The sequence below is a fragment of the Stegostoma tigrinum genome, chromosome 19 (assembly GCF_030684315.1).
Source record: "Stegostoma tigrinum isolate sSteTig4 chromosome 19, sSteTig4.hap1, whole genome shotgun sequence".
In the NCBI taxonomy this organism is placed as follows: Eukaryota; Metazoa; Chordata; class Chondrichthyes; order Orectolobiformes; family Stegostomatidae; genus Stegostoma; species Stegostoma tigrinum.
The window spans coordinates 55,234,413-55,262,078 of record NC_081372.1 but is presented as its reverse complement, the minus strand read 5'-3'; the positions used below and the strand labels follow the sequence as shown (position 1 = coordinate 55,262,078).

General features: G+C 43.5%; 2 protein-coding genes across 3 annotated transcripts in view; one reads left to right on the top strand and one right to left on the bottom strand.

Annotated features, from left to right (window-relative positions):
• The first annotated feature begins 340 nt into the window (after window positions 1-340).
• On the top strand, window positions 341-15,945 carry snrpb (small nuclear ribonucleoprotein polypeptides B and B1). 2 transcript variants are annotated; one of them, XM_048549676.2, is made up of 7 exons: window positions 341-469; window positions 2,327-2,478; window positions 4,755-4,866; window positions 9,575-9,727; window positions 11,282-11,411; window positions 13,795-13,917; window positions 15,687-15,945. In XM_048549676.2, exons 1-7 carry the CDS (start codon window positions 467-469, stop codon window positions 15,722-15,724), a joined length of 711 nt encoding a protein of 236 aa, XP_048405633.1. In that variant the 5' UTR covers window positions 341-466; the 3' UTR covers window positions 15,725-15,945. The 2 variants fall into 2 exon arrangements, with proteins under 2 accessions (XP_048405633.1, XP_059508840.1); XM_059652857.1 differs by lacking the exons at window positions 13,795-13,917; window positions 15,687-15,945 and adding an exon at window positions 12,696-12,937.
• Window positions 15,946-16,787: 842 nt separating this feature from the next.
• The window catches only part of ddx27 (DEAD (Asp-Glu-Ala-Asp) box polypeptide 27), a 46,874-nt gene continuing 35,995 nt past the window's right edge, over window positions 16,788-27,666 (bottom strand). Inside the window, exons 16-21 of the mRNA XM_048550350.2 lie at window positions 22,305-22,401; window positions 21,624-21,718; window positions 20,715-20,838; window positions 20,471-20,567; window positions 19,711-19,785; window positions 16,788-17,771 (exon numbers count right to left, since the gene is read on the bottom strand). Coding sequence (XP_048406307.1) covers window positions 17,756-17,771; window positions 19,711-19,785; window positions 20,471-20,567; window positions 20,715-20,838; window positions 21,624-21,718; window positions 22,305-22,401 — 504 coding nt within the window. The 3' untranslated portion in view covers window positions 16,788-17,755. The remainder of the gene's footprint in view (window positions 17,772-19,710; window positions 19,786-20,470; window positions 20,568-20,714; window positions 20,839-21,623; window positions 21,719-22,304; window positions 22,402-27,666) is intronic.

Here is a 27,666-nt window from a genome sequence, read left to right as displayed (position 1 = left end):
GTAGCCATTGCACTGCCTTGTGAGAGCTTACTATGTGCAAACTGGCTGTTCTTCATTGGCTGTAAGGTGCAATGAGAAGTCCTAATGATGTGAGATGTGCTGTATAGAAACAAGACTTTAGAATCCTCTCCCATTCGGGGAAATAGCTAAATTGTTGCAAAACTTGCATCAAAGTGAGGATTCTAATTGGGAACACATTCCAAACTAAAATCATCCTTCCCATCAAATTAGCTATTGTTTATGTAAACCAGGCACCATTCTGCATGTTTGGTATTCCTCTTGTGGGTTCTCGAGGTCTTCCGGGTGGATTCCGCCAATATCCCAGAATGCTTAGCACTGTCGGTGGGAGGAGGGCGTTGCGAATTTCCCAGGCTGCTGCGCGCGCCTTTTCTACCTGCCGTATCTTGCGGGAATTTTTGTTTTCTTCTGCCATCCGTTGGATTGTGCGCCCATCCCGCCCGCAATCATGGTAAGAGAGCTCGATACCCTAACCGTGGACCCCGATGAATGATGTCGACGGTATATTGCGTGGCGAACAGTCCGAGATGGCTGACGGGTCGAGATGATAAACCACCACCCCCCCCACCTCCATCCCAGACCGCGGCCTGGTAATCGGGCTTCCGCAATAACTGTGAGGGAGGGCAGCTTTAAACCGTCCAGGCCCGGGCTTACACTAGTAGTTTTCGTGCTCGGCATCCTGCGTGTACTAAATGAAGATCTCAAAAGCAGCACAAAGCCCTCAGTACGACCATAAAGTGGTATTCAGTGTCTCCTCCATTCAGCCCGGGATTAGTTCCCCATCGTCTAGGTTTGGTTAAGAAAGCCACTCTCACAATGGTGACTAAGATGAGGGGAAAGGAATTGATGGGGAACAGACAGCGTGAAAAAAGGAAAGTCTTCCATACAAATTTTACCCCTTTCTCAGACCAATTTCTGTCTGGTGAAGGGTCTCACCTGCTGTGCTTTGGGATCGATTGATCTGTTCTGTCCACGATTTTCCCCGCCTTTGCAAAAGACATAACCTGCTGATTATGATCCGAGCCTCGCTAGTGAATCACGTCGGGTTGTTAACCAGCTGAAAAGGAAAGAGACGCTTTTATTTTTATAGAGCCGTTACTAATTACAGGTTACTGAAGAGTGTTTTACATCTGATCTACCTTTTGACGTTTAGATCGTGTTCTAATAAACTTGAGCAGTCAACTTGTACAGCAATTTTCCACCACTGTCAATGTTTCTCGTAATATTGACTTTTAATAAGTAAATGTTGATCAGGATACCAGCCATTACAAAACCGTGTTGAGATTGTCCATCTACATCCACCAGAAGAAGGTAGATGGACTTCAGTTTAATATCTCATCTGAAAGTGAGAATATTGTCATGGGCAAAGCTTTCACTCATGTTAAATTAACAGCACTAGGAACCAAGTTTGTCTAATGTGAGCCCAAGATTAGACACTGATGCGATCAAGTAACTCACCAGACAGTTTGTAAAATATACATCTTGAGACAAAAAACTTTTTAAACATTGTTTACTGTGTTGGAAGAGTTTTCTGTTAAGTCTAAATTCTTCCATGGTGTGCAGTTTTTCCTGTGTATGTTTTACATTGGTTTCAGAGCAATTTAGGATCTGGTGTGATTGGAATGGAAGCTGGATTGGGAAATTTCTGCAACACTTCAGACCAAGGGTGGATGTAAATTCCAGACTTATCCTACATAGCTCCACATTGGATCAAACAGACTGCACAAAAATCAAATTTATGGTTTGACTCATTTAATTTTAGATCCTTGTATTTAGTACATGGGAAGCTTTCATTCTGCCTTGATTGGACCTTGCATGCTAATGAAATGGCAGTTTGCCAGTTTACTTCCGTGTAATCCCTCAGTGAATCCTTTCAGTAGTAAGGACAGGCATTGTGTTGTCGAAATTAGATGGAACATGACTGCTTGGAATGCAACAAATTGTTCAGGGGCACCTTTGCTGAACTAGCATTGAACATGTGAAGAGCTGAATTGGCCTTCTGTGTACGTGCTGCAGTGTAAAAGTTTAAGCTGAAGCTAGGTTGGAAGGCAACAAGTATTTCTTGTTAGAATGTTTGGGCTGTATAGCAGTTTCCATCACCTTGATGTCACTTTTGTTTCACATCTCAAGTTTGTTGTTCAGCTAGGCATCTGTTGGCAATAATTCTGTATGTTTGAATCGCCAAACTGTGCTAACATGATGTTAGATAAATAATAGTTGGTGTGCATACAAGTCTAAACGTGATTAGATTGACATGTTTGAAGTTGGAACATTTGAGCATGTGGACTGATTGCTGTGTTTCCCTCAGACGGTGGGTAAGAGCAGTAAGATGCTTCAGCATATTGACTACAGAATGAGATGCATCCTTCAGGATGGGCGCATCTTCATTGGAACCTTCAAGGCGTTTGACAAACACATGAACCTCATCCTATGTGACTGTGATGAATTCAGGAAGATCAAGTAAGAGCACTAAAAATTCTTAATACAGATGCTTAAAAGTTTTACTCATGATAAATTCTGTACATGTGGTCCAGTATCATCATCACTAAGTATCTTCTGTCAGAAAGCCATGTTGCTTATCTAAAAATTGAAAGAACTGTGGATGCTGTAAATCAGAAACAAAAACAAATTGCTGGAAAAGCTCAGCAGGCGTGGCAGCATCTGTGCAGAGAAATTGGAGTTAAAGTTTCGGGTTGAGTGACTCTTCCTCAGAACTGACAAAGGGTCACTCGACCTGAAACGTTAACTCTGATATCTCTGCGCAGAAGCTGCCAGACTCGTGGAGCTTTTCCGGCAGTTTGTTTTTATTTCATGTTTATATACAGCTTGGTGACAGTCTTCATTGGGGATGAGATGGCCTAGTGGTATTATCACTGGATTGTTAATCCAGAGACCCAGGTAACATTCTGGAGACCCAGGTTTGAATCCCACCATGGCAGATGGTGGAATTTAAATTGAATAAAATCTAGAATTAAGAGTCTAGTGATGACTGTGAGTCTATTGCCAATTATCAGGAAAAACCCATCTGGTTCACTGTCTTTTAGGGAGGGGAAACTGCCAGCCTTACCTGGTCTGGCCTACATGTGACTCCACACCCACAGCAATGTGATTGACTCTTGACTGCCCTCTGGGCAATTGGGGATGGGCAATAAATGTCTAGCCAGCAATGTCCTCACCCTGTCAATGAATTAAAAAAATTTACTCAAACCCTACCCTATAATGAATTTGCAGTTTGCAAGCTCTGGGCCAATCTTGAGAACTTTGTTTAAAAGAAAACAGCAGAGTTGATGACCTCAGACACAGTGCAGAATTCATTCTATTTTCTTCTTTTTCTTTAATGGTGAAGAAAATATTATCCTTTGCCATAACCTATGCAGTATCCATTATTGAGCATCCATTATTAGATATTCCATGTTACTTTTGTTGTATTTAGCTATTTGCAGTTATTCTTTGCAGTAAACTGATGCACAGTTATTTCATTTGTAGTTTAAAACTGGTGTTGAAGTAAAAGTACATCAGTGCCTGATTTTGTGTTTAATCTCACCTCCAAAATGTCAGTCTGTCTTGCCGACCATTTTTCAAGGCACTTGGAAAATTATAGGTACCTTTTGAGGGTGCCTGTTGGACAGCATGTTCGTTGCAAACTAGATGCCTGCATTTTATGTTTGTGCATAACTTTGTGAATAATTGACAACCAGGACAATGCCTTTAGTATTTGTTCATAGCAGGTGTTTTAACACTTAATGGAAAAGTTTATTGCCAATTTTTAGTGTGTTCAGTTGGCCATTTTTGTTACTTGTGGACAGCACAGAATGGTCTTTAACTGTATCTGTGTGTGTGGAATGAGTTCATAATTGATGGCTTTCGTAGTTGATTAGCCTGCCTGCAATTACTTTGCAGAGTTGGAAATGAAGAATGGACCTTTGTGGGTGGGGTACTCATGGGTACCAGGCAACATTCACCAGTGATTTCAGTAGTTTCCGAGTTCAATAGCAGCTATAGCAGTAACTTCACTTTGTAAACACAATGTCCCCACATAACAAAAGGCAGTCTTTTTCTTGTACAGCAGGGTAGGCAGTATTCAGTATGACTATAAACCGTAAGGCCATGAGAAATAAGAAAGGAGTGGGTGGTTGGGCTACTTGAGCTTGCATCACTATGTAGTGAGATCATGGCTGATGTGATGTTCCTCACTTCACGTTCCTTCCCTCTCCACATAACGCTTAGTTCTTCCACTGGTCAAGAATCTAGTCAGTACAGTGTGGAGCTGGAAGAACGCAGCAGGTCAGGCAGCATCACAGGGGCAGGAAAGTCAACATTTCCAGTTTACATCCTTCATCAGGGCCATTGACCTTCCTGTCCCTGCAATGCTGCCTGACCTGCTGCATTCCTCCAGCTCCACATTGCATTTACTCTGACTCCAGCAAGTGCAGTTCTTGCTATCTCCTGGTCAAGAATCTAGATATCTCAGCCATAAGTATACACAAGTACTCTGTCCCCACAGCTCCCTGGCAAGGAATTCCAAAAGTGCTTAATCCTCAGAAGAAATCCCTCTAAATCTGTTAAATTGGTGCTCCTTTTATTCTGAGAAATGTCCTCTGGTCCTAGGCTCTTCCATGAGGGAAGAGGTCTGAAGTGACTGCTTGGAATTGGAGACTTTGCTTACCTTGTTGTAAAATGTTGTGGGTGGGGGGTAGCTGGTTATGAAAATGTAACTCCTTTATTTTCCCTCAAAGGCCAAAAAACTCCAAGCAGCCAGAGCGGGAGGAGAAACGTGTTCTTGGATTGGTTTTGCTTCGAGGTGAAACTCTGGTTTCCATGACTGTGGAAGGACCTCCTCCCAAAGACGTGAGTATCCAGGTTCCACGGAGTTCTGGGAAATGGGATGGTTCTGATCTGAAAGCAATTTTTGAATAATCCCTTTTTAAAAAAGAAACTGTTCAGTTTAATAACACTTTAGTATTTGGTTTCCAGCTGCTTTTTTCTCATTCTAGTGTGGTATTAAGCTTGAATGAATGAATGAATTAGTCATTGAAGCAGAGAATTACTTTGAGGAGTAATGTGAAGTGGGTGGAAATGTCAAACTAGGGTGAGGGTGACATGGTAATTAGTGGTGCAGATGAACTTGTTCAAACCGACTTAATCTGATTTGAAGTAAAGCTATTTTACTTTTTGAATGTGTTAGCAGCTAAACACTTGGATGATTAGCTGAAAGAGAGATCGAGCAAATTTTATCATGTTGTGATCTTACATTTGAGCAAATTCATGGATACACTGTGGTGTGACTATTGAATGTGAACTCAACAAAGCTGAGCCCATTATCTAACAAAGATAATGGGAACTGCAGATGCTGGAAAATCCGAGCTAACAAAGTGTGAAGCTGGATGAACACAGCAGGCCAAGCAGCACCTTAGGAGCACAAAAGCTGACGTTTCGGGCCTATACCCTTCATCAGAGAGCGGGATGGGGAGAGGGTTCTGAAATAAATAGGGAGAGAGGGGGAGGCGACTGAAGATAGATAGAGGAGAGTATAGGTAGGGAGGGGATAGGTCAGTCCGAGGAGGACGGACAGGTCAAGGAGGCGGGATGAGGTTAGTAGGTGGGAAATGGAGGTGTGGCTTGAGGTGGGAGGAGGGGATAGGTGAGAGGAAGAGCAGGTTAGGGAGGCGGGGACGAGCTGGGCTGGATTTTGGGATGCAGTGGGGGAAGGGGAGATTTTGAAGCTTGTGACGTTCACATTGATACCATTGGGCTGCAGGGTTCCCAAGCGGAATATGAGTTGCTGTTCCTGCAACCTTCGGGTGGCATCATTGTGGCACTGCAGGAGGCCCACGATGGACATGTCATCTAAAGAATGGGAGGGGGAGTGGAAATGGTTTGCGACTGGGAGGTGCGGTTGTTTATTGCGAACCGAGCGGAGGTGCTCTGCAAAGCAGTCCCCAAACCTCCGCTTGGTTTCCCCAATGTAGAGGAGGCCACAACAGGAACAGTGGATACAGTATACCACATTGGCAGATGTGTAGGTGAACATCTGCTTGATATGGAAAGTCATCTTGGAGCCTGGAATGGGGGTGAGGGAGGCGGTGGTGTGGGGCAAGTGTAGCACTTCCTGCAGTTGCAGGGGAAGCTGCTGGGTGTGGTGGGTTTGGAGGGGAGTGTGGAGCGGACAGGGAAGTCCCGGAGAGAGTGGTCTCTCCGTAAGGCAGACGAGGGTGGGGATGGAAAAATGTCTTGGGTGGTGGGGTCGGATTGTAGATGGTGGAAGTGTCAGAGGATGATGCGTTGTATCTGGAGGTTGGTGGGGTGGTATGTGAGGACTAAGGGGATTCTCTTTGGGTGGTTATTGTGGGGGCGTGGTGTGAGGGATGTGTTGCGGGAAATGCGGGAGACCACTGCGGGGTGGGGTGGGGGGGGAGTTGTGGTCCTTGAAGAACGCGGACACCTGGGATGTGTGGGAGTGGAATGCCTGATCCTGAGAGCAGATGCGGCGGAGGCGAAGGAATTGGGAACAGGGGATGGAATTTTTGCAGGGGGGTGGGTGGGAGGAGGTGTATTCTATGTAGCTGTGGGAGTCGGTGGGCTTGAAATGGACATCAGTTTCTAGCCGGTTGCCTGAGATGGAGACAGAAGTCCAGGAAGGTGAGGGATGTGTTTGAGATTGCCCATGTGAACTTGAGGTTGGGGTGGAAGGTGTGGTGAAGTAGATGAACTGTTCGAGCTCCTATTGGGAGCAGGAGGCCGCTCCAATTCAGTCATCAATGTAACGGAGGAAGAGGTGGAGTTTGGGGCCAGTGTAGGTGCAGAAGAGGAACTGTTCCATGTAACCTACAAAGATGCAGTCATAGCTTGGGCCCACGGCCACCCCTTTTGTCTGTAGGAAGTGGGAGGAGTAGAAAGAGAAGTTGTTGAGGGTGAGGACGGGTTCGGCTAGGCGGATGAGGGTGGAGGTGGAGGGGGACTGGTCGGGCCTGCGGGACAGGAAGAAGCAGAGGGCCTTGAGGCCATCGGCATGAGGAATGTCGGTGTATAGGGACTGGACGTCCATGGTGAAAATGAGGTGTTGGGGTCCGGGGAATTGGAAGTTCTGGATGAGGTGGAGGGCGTGGGTGGTGTCACGGCTGTAGGTGGGGAATTCCTGGACCAAGGGGGAGAAAATGGAGTACAGATAGGTGGAGTTGAATTTGGTGGGGCAGGAGCAGGCGGGGGGACAAAGGGTCGACCAGGGCAGGCAGACTTGTGGATTTTGGGAAGGAGATAGAAGCGGGCAGTGGCAGGGTTGGGGAACAATAAGGTTGGAGGCTGTGGGTGGAAGGTCACCTGAGGTGATGAGGTCGTGGATGGTATTGGAGATGATGGTTCGGTGCTCGGGAGTGGGGTCATGATCAAGGGGGCGGTAGGAGGTGGTGTCGGAGAGTTGGCATTTGGCCTCGGTGATGTAGAGGTCAGTGCGCCATACTACCACTGCGCCTCCCTTGTCTGAGGGTTTGATGGTGAGGTTGGGGTTGGAGCGGAAGCCTGCCCGTTCTGCAGGGGCGAGTTTGGAGTGGGTGAGAGGGATGGAGAGGTTGAGGCGGTTAATGTCTCAACAGCAGGTGGCAACCAGCTAGAAACTGATGTCCATTTCAAGCCCACCGAGTCCCACAGCTACCTAGCATACACCTCCTCCCACACATCCTCCTGCAAAAATTCCATCCCCTATTTCCAATTCCTTCGCCTCCGCTGCATCTGCTCCCAGGATGAGGCATTCCACTCCTGCACGTCCCAGATGTCTGCAATCTTCAAGAACCACCCGCCGCAGTGGTCGAGAACGCCCTTGACAGTGTATCCCACATTTCTGCAACACATCCCTCACACCCCACCCCCGCATTAACCACCCAAAGAGATTCCCCCTAGTCCTCATATACCACCCCACCAACCTCCGGATACAACGCATCGTCCTTCGACACTTCCGCCATCTACAATCCAACCTCACCATCCAAAACATTTTTCCATCCCCACCCTTGTCTGCCTTCCAGAGAGACCACTCTCTCCGTGACTCCCTTGTTCGCTCCACACCGCCCTCCAACCCCACCACACCCGGCACCTTACCCTGCAACCGCAGGAAGTGCTACGTTTGCCCCCTCACCCCTATCCCAGGCCCCAAGATGACTTTCCATATCAAGCAGATGTTCACCTGCACATCTGCCAACGTGATATACTGTATCCACTGTACCCGTTGTGGCCTCCTCTACATTGTGGAAGCCAAGCGGAGGCGTGGGGACCGCTTTGCAGAACACCTCTGCTCAGTTCGCAATAAACAACGGCACCTCCCAGTCGCGAACCATTTTGACTCCCCCTTCCATTCCTCAGACGGCATGTCCATCATGGGCCTCCTGCAGTGCCACAATGATGCCGCCTGAAGGTTGCAGGAACAGCGACTCATATTCCGCTTGGGAACCCTGCAGCCTAATGGTATCAATGTGGACTTCACCAGCTTCAAAATCTCCCCTTCCCCCACCGCATCCCAAAACCAGCCCAGTTTGTCCCCTCCCCCCACTGCACCACACAACCAGCCCAGCTCTTCCCCTCCACCCACTGCATCCCATAACCAGTCCAACCTGTCTCTGCCTCCCTAACCTGTTCTTCCTCTCACCCATCCCTTCCTCCCACCCCAAGCCGCACCTCCATCTCCTACCTACCAACCTCATCCCACCTCCTTGACCTGTCCATCTTCTCTGGACTGACCTATCCCCTCCCTACCTCCCCACCTATACCCTCTCCACCTATCTTCTTTTCTCCCCATCTTCGGTCCGCTTCCCCCTCTCTCCCTATTTATTTCAGAACCCTCCCCCCATCCCCCTCTCTGTTGAAGGGTCTAGGCCCGAAATGTCAGCTTTTGTGCTCCTAAGATGTTGCTTGGCCTGCTGTGTTCATCGAGCTTCACACTTTGTTATTCCCCTATTCACTAACAAATAGTGATTCAGTAATCAGTTGGTTTGCAAGTATTGGCTTATAGCTGGTGTTTGTAACTTCAGATTTTGAAGGCCTTTCCTTTGGGAATACTAATATGCTAATGTGTTGCCAGGATGTACTGATGGGTGTCAGTCTTTGTGAGCTACTAAGCTGGCATCTAGTTAATGAACCATAGCAACACTTTGATACAAATCAATTTTGCTTGAGTTCAAGGTGACAAAGAAGCAGTGAAGTCTCCATTGCAAGTGAGATTAAAGAATTATGTTTGCTCGCCCTCATGGTTATCATTGGTACAGGTAGTGCTGTTGCTGTTCATGGTCAGTGCCAGGGAGATTGCAGGTGGTGATTTGTGATGGATGCTGGCGCACGGGGGGAGGAAATTGGGGGACAACATGACTGGTAAAGCACTAATAATTGACCGTTTTTATGGAGATATTCTTTTATCCTGCCATTTTTGTCCGTTGTGTGACCAAAGGAGATCTGGTGGGAAAAGAAATTGTAACAGCCTGTCATTCTGTGATTTGTTGGTGTATTAAATTTGCATTTTGGTTTTTTTACTTGCTGCGCAGAATTTTTGAATAACTTGCTGTCCTTTTTATTACAGACTGGAATTGCTCGTGTGCCTCTTGCTGGTGCAGCTGGAGGCCCTGGTATTGGCCGGGCAGCAGGTCGGGGTGTCCCTGCTGGAGCACCAATGCCTCAGGCCCCAGCTGGGTTATCAGGTCCTGTCCGAGGAGTAGGAGGCCCATCTCAGCAGGTGAAAGTCTTTTTTTTTGTCAGTTGTGTTGCAAGAATGTGTTTAATGCAAGTTGCTTACTTATAGATAAAATGCTTAAAAATATTTAATTTATAATTTGTGTAATGCAGTTTAGAGTCATGTAGCATGGGAACCAGGTCCTTCTGCCTAACTTGTCCATGGCGATCAGATTTCCTAAACTGAATTGGTCCTGTTTGTCTGTATTTGGCTGATTATCACTCTCAACCTTTCCTATCTATGTACCTGTCCAAATGTCTTTAAAATGTTTGTGATTTGACCTGCCTTCCAATTTCTCTGGCAACTTGTTCCATAAACGCATCACCCTCTGTGAAATAGTTACTTGTCAAGTCCCTTTTTAAATCTTTCTCCTCGCACCTTAAACCTGTGCCCTGTAGCTTTGTACTCACCTACTGTCAGGGTTTTGGTGGAGTGGGGGGAAGACAGTTCACCTTATGCCTCTTGTGATTTTATAAACTTTTAAAAGGTCGTCCACTGGCCCCATGTACTCCAGAGGGCAAAGGTCTCGGTCTGCCCTTATAACTTGAACCCTCCAGTCTCTGATGTTCTTGTAAATTTTTTTTTGCACTCTTTCCACTTTTAACATCCTCCCCACAGCAGGATTGTATGCAGTATTCCAAATGTGCCCTTAACGATGTCTGTTACAGCTGGAACATGACATCCCAACTCCTGGGCTCAATACTCTGACTGATGAAGGGAAGTGTACTAAACACCACCTTCACCACCCTGTCTACCTGTGATTCCACCTTCAAGGCGCTATGTACCTGTCCCCCATTGGGCTCTGCTCAACACCGCCCCCAGGGCCCTACCATTAACTGAATCCTGCACTGATTTGTGTGACCAGAATGCAACTCCCTCAGTTTGCTGCTCAACAAAGGTAACTTGCAGTAACTTTGGCTGATGGTTGCTCTTATAGAATTTCCTCACTAGCACATCTACCATGATTTGTGCCTTCGAGAAACTATAACCACTATTCCCCTAACTTGTTTACTGTGTGTGATTGTTATATCATTTTACAATCTTGCATCTTTAAAGTGAGTATTGCTTGTGTATGTGTTTTTGGTTCCCTGCATTACATTACACAGTTGCTGTAATTGCACATTTCCACAGCTTGGTGAGAGAGCATTTGTTAGGACTGTGTATATTTTCCTCTGCATTAGTGATATTGCCGGGGGGGTTGAAACTCAAGATGTTCATCTATAGATATGTCTGCCATCTGAAAGTTAATTTGAGACAATGATTCTCAAATGCAACAGATTTAACACCACTGATTCCCTGTGTCCTGTTCGTGAGTACCTTCATAAGTTAATTTGAACACCAGTCACAACACAATATAGGACAATGCAAAATAGCTGTTTGTAAATAAGAGGACATGTTCACATGTCATATGTTTAAAATTTGTATTAATATACGCCTGTATGAAATCTTAGTCATAAGTATAAGCATCTGCAAGTCAGATACTTTATACATGGAGTCTTCAGTTTAAAAGCATGTACTTGCGTTAAGAGCCATGTTTTTGTTGTTGATTGTAAATAGGTGATGACACCCCAGGCACGTGGAACTGTTGCAGCAGCTGCAGTTACATCCAGTATCGCAGCAGCACCTCAACAATATGCACCAGGCCGTAGTGGTCCCCCACCAATGGGGCGTGGAGCACCCCCACCAGGTGAGAATTTGATCAGCAACATCAGTCTGCAGTGGTGGACAGTGAGGTCTGCTGGAGAGCACGATATATGGAGGCATTTATAGAGCTTTTCGTGCAGTCAGGTGTTTCAAGTGCTTTACAGTCAATGAGGTACATTTTTATATATAGAAGTGTAATCACTGTACTGTAGAACATGGCAACTAATGGATGCTGAGCAAGCACCCACAAGTGTCACGAGTAGTGTTTATTGTAGAATGTACAGTTTAGTCTACACTAGGTTTCAGTTTATCAACATGCCTTCATTTCTGACTTCCTCTTTATTACCTTGCTGTTTGAAATGGCAGGCGATATAATGGAGCAGCCAGGGAGCTTTGCTTTACAGGAGAGACAAATCCAATCTTCAGTGTGGTGTCAGAATCAACTGAGTAGTAATTTGAATGTTAAGGCAGAGGTTTGAAGTAGTAAATCTGCATTTTATTGAAGGACTGTTAAGTTTCATACTTCACAGTTTATTATATATGAGCATTCTGTTCAGCTGTCTGTAGTGAAAAGTCAACCTTTTAAATCATGCAGTTGAGAAGCTGCATTGTTAGGTAAATGTTCTTGGGCAGTCTTGAAGGGATTGAGGATGACTCATTTCACGATAGTTTAATGGGCATTCTGTCCTGAGTCGGCCATGTTTCCGACACACTATGATCGATTTGTGTCTGATTTGGGGTTGCTGCTGAAGTTGCATTATGGGACAGGGTCTCACTTTGCTGCCTCTGACTTCGAACTGTACGTACAGGGGGTTCTGCTATAACATGTGTTCCAGCAACATAAATCAGCTGCAGTGCGACTGTTGAATAGGGGAACGCTGTTTCTGAAATGCAAATTTGTGTTGGCTGTAATGTGATCCCATCAATGATCTTGTTGATATTTTAGAAGGCCTTTTTAGAGAGTATTTCAGGGGGGAAAAATTGGATTTCAAGATTCTCCTCATCCTGGATAGTTTGCCAAGGCATCCTCCCACCATTGGTGAGCTTTCTGAAAACAAAGTGCTATTTCTACCCCCAAACACCATGTCTCTCCAGCAATCCTTGAACCAGGGTGCTACAGCAACTTTCACAGCTTATATTAAGACATACTTTTAAGAGGCTGATTAGAACATTACAGCACAGTACAGGCCCTTCGGCCCTCGATGTTGTGCCGACCTGTCATACCGACCTGAAGCCCATCTAACCTACACTATTCCATGTACGTCCATATGCTTATCCAATGACAACTTAAATGTACCTAAAGTTGGCGAATCTACTACCGTTGCAGGCAAAGCGTTCCATTGCCTTACTACTCCGAGTAAAGAAACTACTTCTGACATCTGTCCTATATCTTTCACCCGGATTGCAGCCACAAGAGGGGGTAAGGACAATGCTGATCAATTTTGGAAGAGCTTTAACATCAAGAATGCAATTGATATTATTATGGAGGCCTGGGATGATGCCAATAAGGACTGCTTACATAAATTTTTTGGCAGAAGCCGCTCTCATATTTAAGATTTTAAAGGGTTTGATGTACTGAGAATCAAAGAATATTGTGTTGATCTTGCAAAGAAAGTTGGATTTGAAGAAGTGGAGAGTGAGGATGTTGAAGAGCTTCTTGAGTCCCACGGTGAAGACTTCTACAGCTGATCCAGAACAACTTGTTGCTGAGGGAGAAGTGGAAATTGGAGATGAATATGAAGTAGTTCAAGATTCAGCACCATGAGAGTTTTCCACTTCTGTTTTGTCTTCTATCCTGAGGGAAGTTGAGAAACCGTTGCAGGTCTTGGAGGACAGATTACAGGGTAGCACTTTGTGGAATAAGATCTTATTTGGCACCCTGTGAACAGCTGCTTCTGAAAGTTTTTGCTGCTTTGCCCTTTTTCTGCTATGTCCTTTTCCAAGCCAAACCCCCCCCCCGCCCACCACCAGCCAAAGGAAAACAATGAACCGCACACATCCGGATTAGCTATTTTTCACCTTAACCCTGCAACCACAATAGCACCTGAAGGTGATAATGATGTTGATGTCACCCCTTAGCCCCTGCATTAACAACAGAGCAACCTCAAAACCATCTCCCCATCAAGTCACGTTGACATTTTTTAAGATATTTACATTTTACTTTTTTATTATATATGAATTAAACATTTTCAAACTGTGCTAGCCTTTTTTAGGCTTTTGAGTAATTTTTGGTGGTCTGCCTGTAGCTCCACTTTTTCCATAGGCCCTGTTAGTTGTGTTCCCTCACAAATATCATGTTATGGCAGAACCCTCTGCACTCCCCAATTGTGTGGGGCAGTGGGGCAGTAACTTCAGGCAAGAAGAGAGTGGCTCCTAACAATTTATGCTTGTCTGCTGTACTAAAGATGGCTTTAATGTGTTTGTAGGTATGATGGGTCCTCCTCCTGGTATGAGGCCACCTATGGGTCCACCGATGGGAATGCCTCCTGGAAGAGGAGCACCGATGGGAATGCCACCAGGGATGAGACCGCCACCACCAGGAATGCGAGGTATGTTTTGAGTTGTATGGGCATTGATCCAGTGGTTGGAAACTTAGGCTGTTTGCTTTCATCATGATGTACAACTGTCTTCACATTTAATCGTTATGGCTGCAGTCATTCATGCTGCAGCCCACCCTAAAGGTTAGGAGATAAAATTCCACAATGGCATCAGATGAAATTGAGCTCATACGTTGACTGATATCAGAAAATGATAGTGCAAGTTGTCAGTTTATCATTAAATGACTGAGCAAATTTGGGAAAGGAGCCTGTCACTCCAACTTGTTCAGGCGTACACATGATACTTGTGTATCCTATGTGGTTCACTGTGACATGCAACAATCTAGTATAAGAAAAGTAAATTGTTGCAGAGTTGTCTTCAGTTGGGACAAGAAAGGAGCTAGTAGTCATTGAGTGGGAAAACAGTAAAGATGGTTTAGGTAAAGCCATATATTCCTTCAAATGGGAAACATAGGACAAACAAATCTACAACTCCCTAGTTGACAAAGGGGATAGAAATCAGGATAAAAACGAAAGTGTCATTATAACTGGTGTCAAGTAGGAAAGAATAAAATTGACAACCATGGTTAATCCCAAAGGTTCAAAGGGGAGATGAGCAACCAAATAAGAGAACCAGGAATTATGAGAAGGACTGGCAGCCTTCTGCAAGCACAAACAGTAAAGTATCAGTAAAAGGAGTAAGGCAGATTAGAACCAACAAGGTGGTGTACATGTGGAAACGGGGCAGGGTTGAAGTTTTCAGTTATCTTTGCCCTTCTTTTGAGAAATGTTGTCTCCATGGTTTACCATTCTTTATAAGTTGTGTCATCAGCATACTTTGCTATTATCCACTGGTCAACAAGTTTAGATGATTCATTTTAATCAGAAAAAGGGTCTCAATACTGACCCCGGGGGAATTCTCTAGGCTGATATCCTTGGAGACTGAAAAATTGCAAACACTACAGCCTTCTTCAAGGAAGGTTCTAAGATAACCCCAGCATTTACAGAGCAGTCACTTCAACTTCAGTGGTGGGGAAGCTTCTACAAAGAATGATTCAAGACAGAATCATTGGTCACTTGGAAAAAGGTGGGTTGATTAGGAAGGGTCAGTATGGGTTTTTTAATAGAGGAAATTATGTATAAAAGTGGCTGAGTGGGTAGCATAGTACAGGTGAAGGTTATCAGCCTAGAGAAATAGAAGAATTCCCCCGGGGTCAGTATTGAGACCCTTTTTCTGATTAAAATGAATCATCTAAACTTGTTGACCAGTGGATAATAGCAAAGTATGCTGATGGCACAACTTATAAAGAATGGTAAACCATGGAGACAACATTTTAGAACTTCAGCAATAATTGGTTGGCATAGGCAGACAGGTGAATTTCAGTATGTATGAAGTGAGGTTAGGTAATCGGAAACTCCCCTCTGAGCCTGAAATTACAAGCTTATGAACAGTTTGGTTCAGCCATAGGCACTTAACTGGGAAAGAATGGAGTTTGTAGCAATAGCTATTTCCTGATATTTTATGGAAATTGCAGCTTATTCAGTATTCATTCATACAATCAAGAGAATGTGGTCCCTTAAGATTCTTCATTGTGCCTCAGGATAAGGACAGGTAGTTATTTGTTTTATAGTGTTTTACTGTCTTGTATAGGAATAATACTATTTAGCATACTTCAGTATTTAGCTTGTTTATTTAAATATAAACCCAGTCTAAGCTGATATTTAGGCTGACCTGCAACCTAGTTTTGTTGGTGTATCTGATCTGTAGCTTCCTTTTTCAGGTCCTCCCCCACCTGGCATGCGACCACCAAGACCGTGAAAATAAAACCATCAATGTTCAGACTGATGACCAACAAGGGACTGTTTGATTTGCTGTATTGGAGTTGAAATCCGAGCAGAGAATGTCCAAATCTTGCCATTTATAATGGCTGGTGGTTGCAATGCAACTGCTGAAACTTCTGGGCCTTGACGTAGACTTGATGTGTTTGCTTTTTATTGTAATATTTTACATTTTTATTAAAATGTTTTGGTAAAATGAAAGTTTTGGTATGATGGTGCTTCAAAATCAGTGGCTATTGCTGAGAAAGCTGGATTCTTTCTTTGTAAAACACATTACCAGATCTCTGAAACATTCACAGTGAATGATTTGACAGACCGTTGGTCTTGGCTCCTGACTGGTTCACATCTCTCAGCAGAAACTGAAAGTCTCCAAAAATATTATACTTTTCCCCTTATTTCAAAAGTTGAGTCTGGTGGCTTGGGGAAGAGGAGACTGTGTTTCCCACAGTCAGGAAACTGATCAAGATTGTGTAGGTAGAGCATGCACAGTCTCTCCTTTTTTGAGGAAGGAATCCCCTGCAGTCAGTCTTTTAGTCTGGTTATCTTTAGGACTCCTGTAACAAAGTAATAACTCATTGGAGGACTGTAGTAAAACCACATTTCACAAATCTTCCTTTTAATCAGTAAGTCAATAATTCAGGATATTTTGAGCCTTTTTTTTTTAAAAAGAGCCAGTGAGGGCATGCTGTTGGATTTTAGCATTGAGCCATTCATTGGTTGAGTATAAAACTGGTTATTTATAAAGTGAGCAGGTAAACAGGATATGTGAAGTTCATTGCAGAGCAAAATGAGGACAAACAGATCTATCTTTGAGTTGTGGCAGTGCAAAAGACTTAAGTCTGTGTAAACTCATTACTAAACCAGTCTAGGTATAAAATGAGTTAATATTTGAATCCTCTTAATTACAAGGTAATATTCCATTAAGGGGAGAAAATTTTGCTAGTTAATAGTTTCACAGCTGTCAAATTTTCTAAATATTTCTGGAACATTATGCAAAGTTAGCCTGAGAGTTGCTATTTACAGATACAAATTGATGTAAAAAGTGGAAGTATTTTTTAGTTTTATTAAAACCCATGTACAGCATCCAGTATTTGAGAATATACAAAGAACCAATCCAAGAATGAGTTTCCATTCTTCTAATGTACAGTGCTTCATTCCCAAAAAATAGGGCATATGGCAGCTTTCGGGTGATAATTTTTTCCTTACATTGCTAATAGTTTTAAGTAAAATGTAACAAATGAGATGTATTACATAATACAGCATACTGAGGAACAGTTTCATCATTCTCATCCCATTTGATTTTACATTGCTGAAGAGAATAGGAGCTCTACTGTTCCTTGGATGAGCAGACCTTGCTTCCAAACCAAATCCTCTCCACTACCACATACATGTATGTACATCCCTGGAAAGTATCTGTGCTTAATAATGGTAGAAAATTCAGTAATTTAAACACCCTTGCCTATACCATTTGGATCAAAATTAAAATCATTGCAGAAATATGCCACTTATTGACAGTTTGTTGAAGTCTGCTGAGCCTCACATTTCTTGAGTTAGCAGCAGAAGTCCTATCAGTGAGAACCAAGATTATGATTGAGTAGCTCATTACAGAAGAGCACTCTAGTTGATTTGCTGAATTTGATTTAAATAAACAAATCTGCAGGATACAATGCCCATTGAGAAACACTATTTCACATAATTATGCATTCTGAGTCCAACCTACACCAGAAAGTATTGAACCCGATGAAAACACTTTTGGAATAGATGTTGACAACCTAGCATTTTTCCACTTGGCATTTAATTGTGAAGGATGCAAAAATCACAGTTCCAACAGGGGTTAAAGGCCTGTGCAATCATTGCTTTTGGTTTTTAAATAGAGATTCTTCCAGGTGTGAAACAGAAGTATAGTTTCATTTAGAAATGGGCCACATTTTATTAAAGATACAGTCCAATAAAAATGTTCACTTTTGCAATGCATTTTCAGAAACCTTGGTAGTAGCTTTGTTGTCATGGTTCATCTCCTCTTGTACCTGAAACACACCACACATTATACAATCCACATGTATGCCTTTTATCATGCAGATGGTTGAGAGTTAAGGAACTAAACAACAGTAGGTGGATTAATTAGAAGAATCACCCTAACATTAAACGCTGGACTTCAAAATTGAAAACAAAGTCATTACTTGAAGCATACGAGCCAATCATAGTTTTACAAAATACTGAAAACGGTACACATAACAGCATACATTTGTTCTTGGTACATGGGAACACACCATGTAACAAGACAATTATCCCATTCTAGGTTGGCCTGAGGATGACAGGAACCAACCATAGAGGGGAAGAGTTATGTGCTGGGTCATATTAGGGACAGCTCCCTCCCTGATGAATGAGTGAGGCAGTTAGGAATAGCCAAACTTCTCATGGTAATATTTCTGGTCAAAATTCAACAATGACAGATTTATTGAACTTTTTTATAAATCTGCAATTGTAGCTTTTCAAGAGGGTTGCTGTGAACAATTTGCAAAAACAAATTAGGTAACATGCCCCAAGAGAGTTTCCAGAGCAGACCAGCTGAAACTGGAGATAACAATGGCTAATCAACCAGAAGACTATCACCAAACACTGGGAAATTTTTAAAGAAAAGTGACTAGAAAGGGAACCGCTTTAATTGTTGCTTTTTACAAGAAACAAAAGCATTTAACCTTTCTTCAGGAAGGGATAGGGAAAGGAAATCTGGATCACATTAAAAAAAAAAACAATCTGGTTCATTTCCTTAAAAAGATTCCTTTTAATTGATTTAGGTCAGTTGCCTTCAACCATTCTGTCCATTAGGTTTTGCCATTTGTGCTTTTTCACACCAATCTGACTTGGCTGAGGTACCAGACAGTGATGATTAACAGCAACAAAAACACTGTCAAGAGCTGAGAAAAACAATGCAGAATTTAAGAAACGAGAAATTTTGCTGCGTCACAGCACCAGGACCCAGGTTTGATTCCACCCTTAGGCGAACTGTCCATGTGGGAATTTGCACATCCACCCTATGCCTGCTTGGGTTGCCTCTGGGTGCTCCGGTTTCCTTCCACAGTCCAAAGATGTGCAAGTTAGGTGAATTGGCCATGTTAAGTTGCCCATTGTATCCAGGGATGTGCAGGTTACGGAAATACAGGGTTACAGGGATAGGGTAGTGGGGGTGGTTGGGTGGCTACGATGGGCTGATGGTCACCTTCCACACTGTAGAGATTCTATGATTCTAAATTGTCTGCATTACCCAATGCTCAACAATACCATTAAAAAGTCACCACCACAAAATCAAACAGTAAGTACAGGTTTGCATTAATGGATCTCAGCTGGGAACTGAAATTAGTTTTGAAAACAGTGCAGGCAAAGGGTATGGGGTGGGTTAGAGGAGAATATGAAAAACAAATTTGCATTACATAGTGCTTTTACAACCAAAGAATGTACCAAAACACTTTATAGCCAATAAAGTACTTCTAAGAAGTTACGCTTTGTAATGTAGGAGAACAAAAATCAGCCATGGCTCTTAGTCTAGATGATGGAAAGATTTTGTGGATGTTGAGCCACATCTGAAAGACAAGCCTTAGGTGATGTACCAGAGAGCTGCTTGTGTCTGTGGAACTGCACTAGAGCTCAGTGCAAATTACAGCATTCAGAACAGGGCAGAAATAATGGCAATTACACTTGTTTTCCAGTAAAAACTCTTAACAGCCCTGAGAACTACTGTGTTTATCTTTGGGGATTTCTCAATTTGCTGAGGTCACTGAGAGACTGATGAGTTGTAATGTTGATGCGCCAGAACAATCAGAGCTTGTAATTTAACTTAACCATCAATGGTGATTTTGGGCTGTGAACTGACTGGCTTTCTGTACCATACATGCTGAGGCAGCGCTCTCCCAATCCTCTAGAGGTGTAGCCAATGAACAACACTTATTTTACAGCAGAACCATTTACCTGGACTTGGATTTAAAGGAACCGCCTTTCCTGTGTTGCGTTATCCCGAGTCTCTTTCGATCCTCAAAGGAAGGCCTTCAAAGAAACCGAAATCCAGATATCATTAATTCTTTCGATATGCTGCAAGAAATGTTGTTAAATTTTTCCTGGGACAGAAAAGCTTTTTTTAAAAAAACCATTTACACAAGAGATCACTTTTAAATGATATGTACAGGTCAGCCTGCCTTTGACTGCTCTGTCCAGTCAGATTCTACAGTTCATTTCGCTCTTTTCACACATCCCACTTAGGTAAGGTACAAAGGGCGATGGCAACATCAGTTAACACCATCAGGGGAAGAGAATTGAAATATTTAAAAACAGTGTTGTGCACATAATCCAGCTCAGCTATACATTTAGGACAGCTTTTCAGAACATCTATTCAGAAGGAAACTACCCTCTGACTCCAGAAGAACATCCACAACAGGAGTCCTGTTTTCTGCCCTTGATATACACAAAGGGCACTATTCATCTATAAAGTTCGACACGCAACACATCTTCCTGTCCAGTGGTGGTTATCTACCGTCCAACTCAGCTCCGTTACCCTCTGTAGCTCTGGTCACCTGAGTGATTCCACAAAGGTGGGGCACTCTCCCCTTCCCATCCAAATACATGTGGCCATCCCATCCCCAAACACAATACTCACACAACTTGTTCACTTGCTCTTGCTCCCTCAAAATGGGCCTCCAATCACCCATCAGACCGGTACTTTAATGCTACTCACCCAGCTCTGTACTGTTTAAGGGCCTTTTGACTTGTATTCGTTAATTCTTCATCAAACATAGACTTCTTTGATTTGTTTGTTCTGTTCTTTTTATTCCCTGAAGATAAATTTAAAAATTACTCTATATATAAACACACTTTTGACTACACCGTTCAGTAGAAACAATCTCTAGAGCTTAAGTGTTTTTGGAACAGTAATGCATTGGACTCTGTTTTCACCAACACCAGTGAGACTGCTCACATACCTGCTGTGGGCTTTGGCTCATCCTCTGGCATTGCTCTTGCTCTCTTTGGCCTACGGCCTCGCTTAGCGACACGTTCTGCGTACATCTGCGATTTCATGATTTCAAACTGTGTCCTCTCTTCAGCCTGAAGTAAATGAGAGATATTAGCAAACCATTATTAATGCACGACTATTTTCCTCACTGCAATCACCTGAAACCAGTGATTTTAAGGTCACACTGTTACTGAAGATCATGGAGTAATGAGATAGCAGTGGTTGAACTATCTCCTAAACAGAGCATCCCTGACTTTGCCCATGCCACAATAGGGATGTATGGTGCTGACACCAAGCATTTCCACAAATCAAGGAGTGATGTTGGTGGCGTTCATTGGGGGTGGGGGTGGATGTTGGGGAATAAAAAAATCCCCATCGAGAATCAGTCAAACAGCACCATGCATCGTTTCAAATCTCTTGGTGTGTAAAATCTCTTATCGCTCAAATCCTACATTTGCCATATCAATACCTATATGCAGCTACCTTTTTCAGTCCCCATAAAGCAACTCACCAAAGCTCCTACAACAAACCCACAACTCATAACCACTAGAAAAACTAGGGCAGCTGCGTTAGTTCCATCACCCACAAGTCCCCCTCCAAGCCACACACCATCCTGATACTGGAACTACAACTGCCATTCATTCACTGTGGCTAGGGCAGAATCCTGGAACACACTTCCTAATAGCACTGCCGGAGCACCTCCCACTCCCAATGGACTGCAGCATTTCAGGAAGGTGGCTCACTACCCTTTCTACAGGAAATGTAGGGGTGAGCAATAAATGCTGGCTACATGCGGAGACAATATTCATGAGTTATCATCAGGGACAATACTCCAAAATAATTCAGCAGTAGATTAAGTGTTCAAAACAGTACTCACTGTCATCTCTCCTTTTTTCTTAATATTTTCCATGAACGATTTTCGCTTCTTTTTGCCTCTTAAGGCAAGGTCAAATTCCTGAAGAGCATTTGCAACTAAATTTAAAACAAAAGTTGAACATATCTATCATCTGAAATATTTGTCAAGTTTTGACTAATTTCTATGTTCACATTTAATGGAACTGGTTCTGCAGGTGTTCAAACATGTAATTAACTCACCACCAAACCTCCCCCCCCCCCCCCACCACCCCCACATCATCTCTGGTGCTTCAATGTTTTCAGCCCGATGAACTCCTTTTTACATGCTCATGGGATGTGGGTATCACTGGTTAGACCAGAATTTAGTACCCATCCCTAAATGGCAAGAGAGCAGTAAGAGTCAACCACATTGCTGTATGCCCGGAGTCATAGCTAAGACAGACCAAGTTTCCTCCACTAAAGGTCATTCCTGAAGCAGATGGCTTTCTTGTAACAATCAACAACGATTTCATGACCATCATTAGTCTCTGAATTCCAGATTTTCGAGTTGCAGTTGTAGATTGTCAGCAAAATGATGATAAGCATTAATCTTATAATTATTTTCCCTCTCCTGCACCACATCATGGGTAGTCACTACAAAAACTACACACATCCATGCTGTGTGATCTAATCCGGCTGCCATACTGCACAGAATGAAGCTCACTTTTCTCTTTTTTCCGTTCCTCTCTGGTTTGAAACCAGGTACGCTCTGGTCTTGTCTCTTCGCTGTTCTTCTGTAACTTGTTTTTGGCAGTGTTAATCTGAAACAACAAAAAAAATACACAATACTTTGAGGCACAACACCACCCTACAGGAAAAGTAATCCAACCAAGGCTAGCAAGTTAAAGTTTGTATCAGATCAAAGAGCGAGCGTTTATGGATTTGCCAGAAAAAATGTAGGCTATCATCTTCTAAAAGTAGGTGGTGATCATCTTCAAAGATTCGGCACTGAATCGGGAATGGTTTCTTGCAGATTGAAAGGTAAATGTAATCTTGCTATATAGGAGGGGCAAGAGGGAACAAGGCCTGCTAGCTCAATATTAGCAGTGAGGAAAATGCTAGAATATATTGTAAAGGATGTGAGAACTGGACGCTTAGAAAATTTTGGTAAGAAAGGGCAGTCAGCATGGATTTTTAAAGGAAAATTACATTTGATAAACCCATTGAAATACTTTGAGGGTGCTACTAGCAGACTAGATAAGAGGGGACCAGAGGCTGAGGTGTTTGGATTTTGAGAAGGCTTTTGACAAGAGCCCATCCAAGAGATCTTAGTCACCAAGAGGTGACTTTAACTTTCCTAATATTGATTGGAACCTCCTTCGAGCAGGAGATTTGAATGGAGCTGTTTTTGTAAGGTGTGTTCAGGAGGGTTTCCTAACGCAGTACGTTGACAGGCCGACGAGGGGAGAGGCCATTCTAGACTTGGTGCTCGGAAACGAGCCGGGGCAGGTATCAGATCTTGTGGTGGGAGAGCATTTTGGTGATAGTGACCATAACACTCTCTCATTCTACATAGCTATGGAGAAGGAGAGGATTAGGCAGAATGGGAGGATATTTAATTGGGGAAGAGGAAACTATGATGCGATTAGACACGAGTTAGGAAGCATGGACTGGGAGCAGTTGTTCCATGGTAAGGGAACTATAGACATGTGGAGATGGTTTAAGGAACAGTTGTTGGGAGTGATGAGTAAATATGTCCCTCTGAGACAGGCAAGAAGGGGTAAGATAAAGGAACCTTGGATGACGAGAGCGGTGGAGCTTCTAGTGAAAAGGAAGAAGGTAGCTTACATAAGGTGGAGGAAGCTAGGGTCAAGTTCAGCTAGAGAGGATTACATGCAGGCAAGGAAGGAGCTCAAAAATGGTCTGAGGAGAGCCAGGAGGGGGCACGAGAAAGGCTTGGCAGAAGGAATCCGGGAAAACACAAAGGCATTTTACACTTACGTGAGGAATAAGAGAATGGTCAAAGAAAGAGTAGGGCCGATCAGGGATAGCATAGGGAACTTGTGTGTGGAGCCTGAGGAGGTAGGGGAAGCCCTAAATGAGTTTTTTGCTTCTGTCTTTACGAAAGAAACGACCTGTGTAGTGAATGAAACCTTTGAAGAGCAGGTGTGCATGCTGGAATGGATAGAGATAGAGGAAGCTGATGTACTGAAAATTTTGTCAAACATTAAGATTGACAAGTCGCCAGGCCCGGATCAGATTTGTCCTCGGCTGCTTTGGGAAGCGAGAAATGCGATTGCTTCGCCACTTGCGAAGATCTTTGCATCCTCGCTCTCCACTGGAGTCGTACCTGAGGACTGGAGAGAGGCAAATGTAATTCCTCTCTTCAAGAAAGGAAATAGGGAAATCCCCGGCAATTATAGACCGGTAAGTCTCACGTCTGTCGTCTGCAAGGTGTTAGAAAGGATTCTGAGGGATAAGATTTATGACCATCTGGAAGAGCATGGCTTGATCAAATACAGTCAACACGGCTTTGTGAGGGGTAGGTCATGCCTTACAAACCTTATCGAGTTTTTTGAGGATGTGACTAGTAAGGTTGATGAGGGTCAAGCTGTGGATGTGGTGTATATGGACTTCAGTAAGGCATTTGATAAGGTTCCCCATGGAAGGCTCATTCAGAAGGTCAGGAGGAATGGGATACAGGGGAACTTAGCTGCTTGGATACAGAATTGGCTGGCCAACAGAAGACAGCGAGTGGTAGTAGAAGGAAAATATTCTGCCTGGAAGTCAGTGGTGAGTGGGGTTCCACAGGGCTCTGTCCTTGGGCCTCTACTGTTTGTAATTTTTATTAATGACTTGGACGAGGGAATTGAAGGATGGGTCAGCAAGTTTGCAGACGACACAAAGGTCGGAGGTGTCGTTGACAGTGTAGAGGGCTGTTGTAGGCTGCAGCGGGACATTGACAGGATGCAGAGATGGGCTGAGAGGTGGCAGATGGAGTTCAACCTGGATAAATGCGAGGTGATGCATTTTGGAAGGTCGAATTTGAAAGCTGAGTACAGGATTAAGGATAGGATTCTTGGCAGCGTGGAGGAACAGAGGGATCTTGGTGTGCGGATACATAGATCCCTTAAAATGGCCACCCAAGTGGACAGGGTTGTTAAGAAAGCATATGGTGTTTTGGCTTTCATTAACAGGGGGATTGAGTTTAAGAGTCGTGAGATCTTGTTGCAGCTCTATAAAACTTTGGTTAGACCGCACTTGGAATACTGCGTCCAGTTCTGGGCGCCCTATTATAGGAAAGATGTGGATGCTTTGGAGAGGGTTCAGAGGAGGTTTACCAGGATGCTGCCTGGACTGGAGGGCTTATCTTATGAAGAGAGGTTGACTGAGCTCGGTCTCTTTTCATTGGAGAAAAGGAGGAGGAGAGGGGACCTCATTGAGGTATACAAGATAATGAGAGGCATAGATAGAGTCGATAGCCAGAGACTATTTCCCAGGGCAGAAATGGCTAGCACGAGGGGTCATAGTTTTAAGCTGGTTGGTGGAAAGTATAGAGGGGATGTCAGAGGCAGGTTCTTTACGCAGAGAGTTGTGAGAGCATGGAATGCGTTGCCAGCAGCAGTTGTGGAAGCAAGGTCATTGGGGTCATTTAAGAGACTGCTGGACATGCATATGGTCACAGAAATTTGAGGGTGCATCCATGAGGATCAATGGTCGGCACAACATTGTGGGCTGAAGGGCCTGTTCTGTGCTGTACTGTTCTATGTTCTATGTTCTATGTTCTAGATCAGCAAACTAAATTACAGTACACGGAAATGGAGATAATATACTGATATTAATTTACAATTGATTAATGGGTAGAAACCAAAATATAGAAATAAACTGATTATTCTCAGAGGGGCAGGTTATGACTTGTGGGGTTCCACAGGATCAGTGCTTGACCCCAGCTAGTCACAAGCTTTCTAAAAAAAAATAATCATGGGACGTAGGCATTCAGAGAGTCATACAGCACGGAAACAGACCCTTCGGCCAAATTCGTCCATGCTAAACTAGACCCATTTGCTTGCGTTTGGCGTACATCCCTATACATTTACCTGTCCAAGTGTGTTTTAAATGTTGTAATTGCATTCACCTCTGCCACTTCTCTGGCAACTCGTCCCCCATATGCACCAACCTTTTTCAACAGTGTGAAGAAGTTGCCCCTCAGGTTCCTTTACATCTTGCTCCTTGCACCTTAAACCTATGCTCTCTAGTTTTGGACTCCCCTATCTTGGGGATAAGACCTTGGTTATTCCCCCTATCATGCTCCTTATGATTTTATAAACCTCTAACAGGTCACTTCGCAGCCTTCTATGCTCCAGGGAAGTAAATCCCAGCTTATTCAGCCTCTCCTTATAACTCAAACTCTCCACTCTCAGTAACATTCTTGTAAATCATTTTTGTATGTTTCCACTTTAATAACATCCTTCCTATAACAGGGATACCAGAACTGTACACAGTCTCCAAATGTGGCCTTATCAATGTCTTATACAACCATAATATGATATCCCAACTCCAGTACTTTGACTGATGAAGGCAAGCATCCCAAACGCCTTCTTCACCACCCTGTCCACCTGCGACTCCGAGATCACTCTTTTTGACAATATTTCCCAGAGCCCTACTATTAACTGGTTAAGTGTTGCTCTTGTTTATCTTATCAAAATGCAACATCTCACATATATCTAAATTAAACTTCATCTGCCATTCCTTGGCCCACTGATCAAGACCCCAATAACCTTCACCACTCTCCACCATATCACCAATTCTGTTGTCATCCCCAAACTTACTAATCATGTCTCTTATATTCTCATTCAAATCATTTATATAAATGAGAAACATCAGCAGCCCAGTACCGATTTTTGCGGAACACTGCTGGTCACAGGCCTCCAATTTGAACAACAACCCTCTACCACTACCCTTGTCTCCTACTGTCAAGCCAATTTTGTATCCAACTGGCAGGCTCATCATGGATCCCAGGTAATCTAACCTTACTAACCAGACTGCCATGTGGAACCTTGTTGAAGGCCTTGGTAAAGCCCACGTAGACAACATCTACCATTTTGCCTTTATCTATCTTTTTGGTCATCTCTTCAAAAACTCAATCAAGTTTGAGACACACGATTTGGCCAGGCCAGCTTTCATTTCCCATCCCCAGAGGGTAATTTAAGAGTTAATCACATTGCTACGGGTCTGGAGTGACATGTGGGACAGCCCAGGTAAGGAAGGCAGTTACCTTCCCTAAGGGGCATTAGTAAACCAGATGGGTTTTTATGATAATTGACAGTGGTTTCATGGTCACTGTTAGACTAGCTTTATTTTTAAATTACAGATTTTTAATTGAACTCAAATTTCATCATCTGCCGTGGAGGTACTTGAACTCATAACTCCAGAACATTGGTCGGAAGTTCTGGGATACTAGTCCTATGACATTAGCACTAAACCATCACCTCCCCATCCATATATGGAATGCTCTGCCCCAGAAGGCAGTGGAGGCCAAGTCTCTGGATAGTTTCAAGAAAGAGATAGATAGAGCTCTTAAAGATAGTGGAATCAAGGGTTATGGGGATAAGGCAGGAACAGGACACTGATTGTGGATGATCAGCCATGATCATAATGAATGGTGGTGCTGGCTCGAAGGGCCGAATGGCCTACTCCTGCACCTATTGTCTATTGTCCACACTAACGATATGGATGGAGGGATTAAATGTAATATTTCCAAGTTTACTGATGACAAAAACTAGGTGGGAATGTGAGATGTGAGGAGGATACAAAGATTCTTTCAGGGTATTTAGATAGGCTGAGGACTAGAATATGGCAGATGGAATGTAGTGTGGACAAACACGGAGTTATCTTTGGTATGACAAACAGAAAGTAAGGGTATTTCTTAAATTGAGAGATTTTGGGAAGTGTTATATCACAGAACATAGAACATAACAGCACAGTACAGGCCCTTCGGACCTCGATGTTGTGCCGACCTGTCATACCGATCTCAAGCCCATCTAACCTACACTATTCCATGTACGTCTATAAGATTAACCAATGAC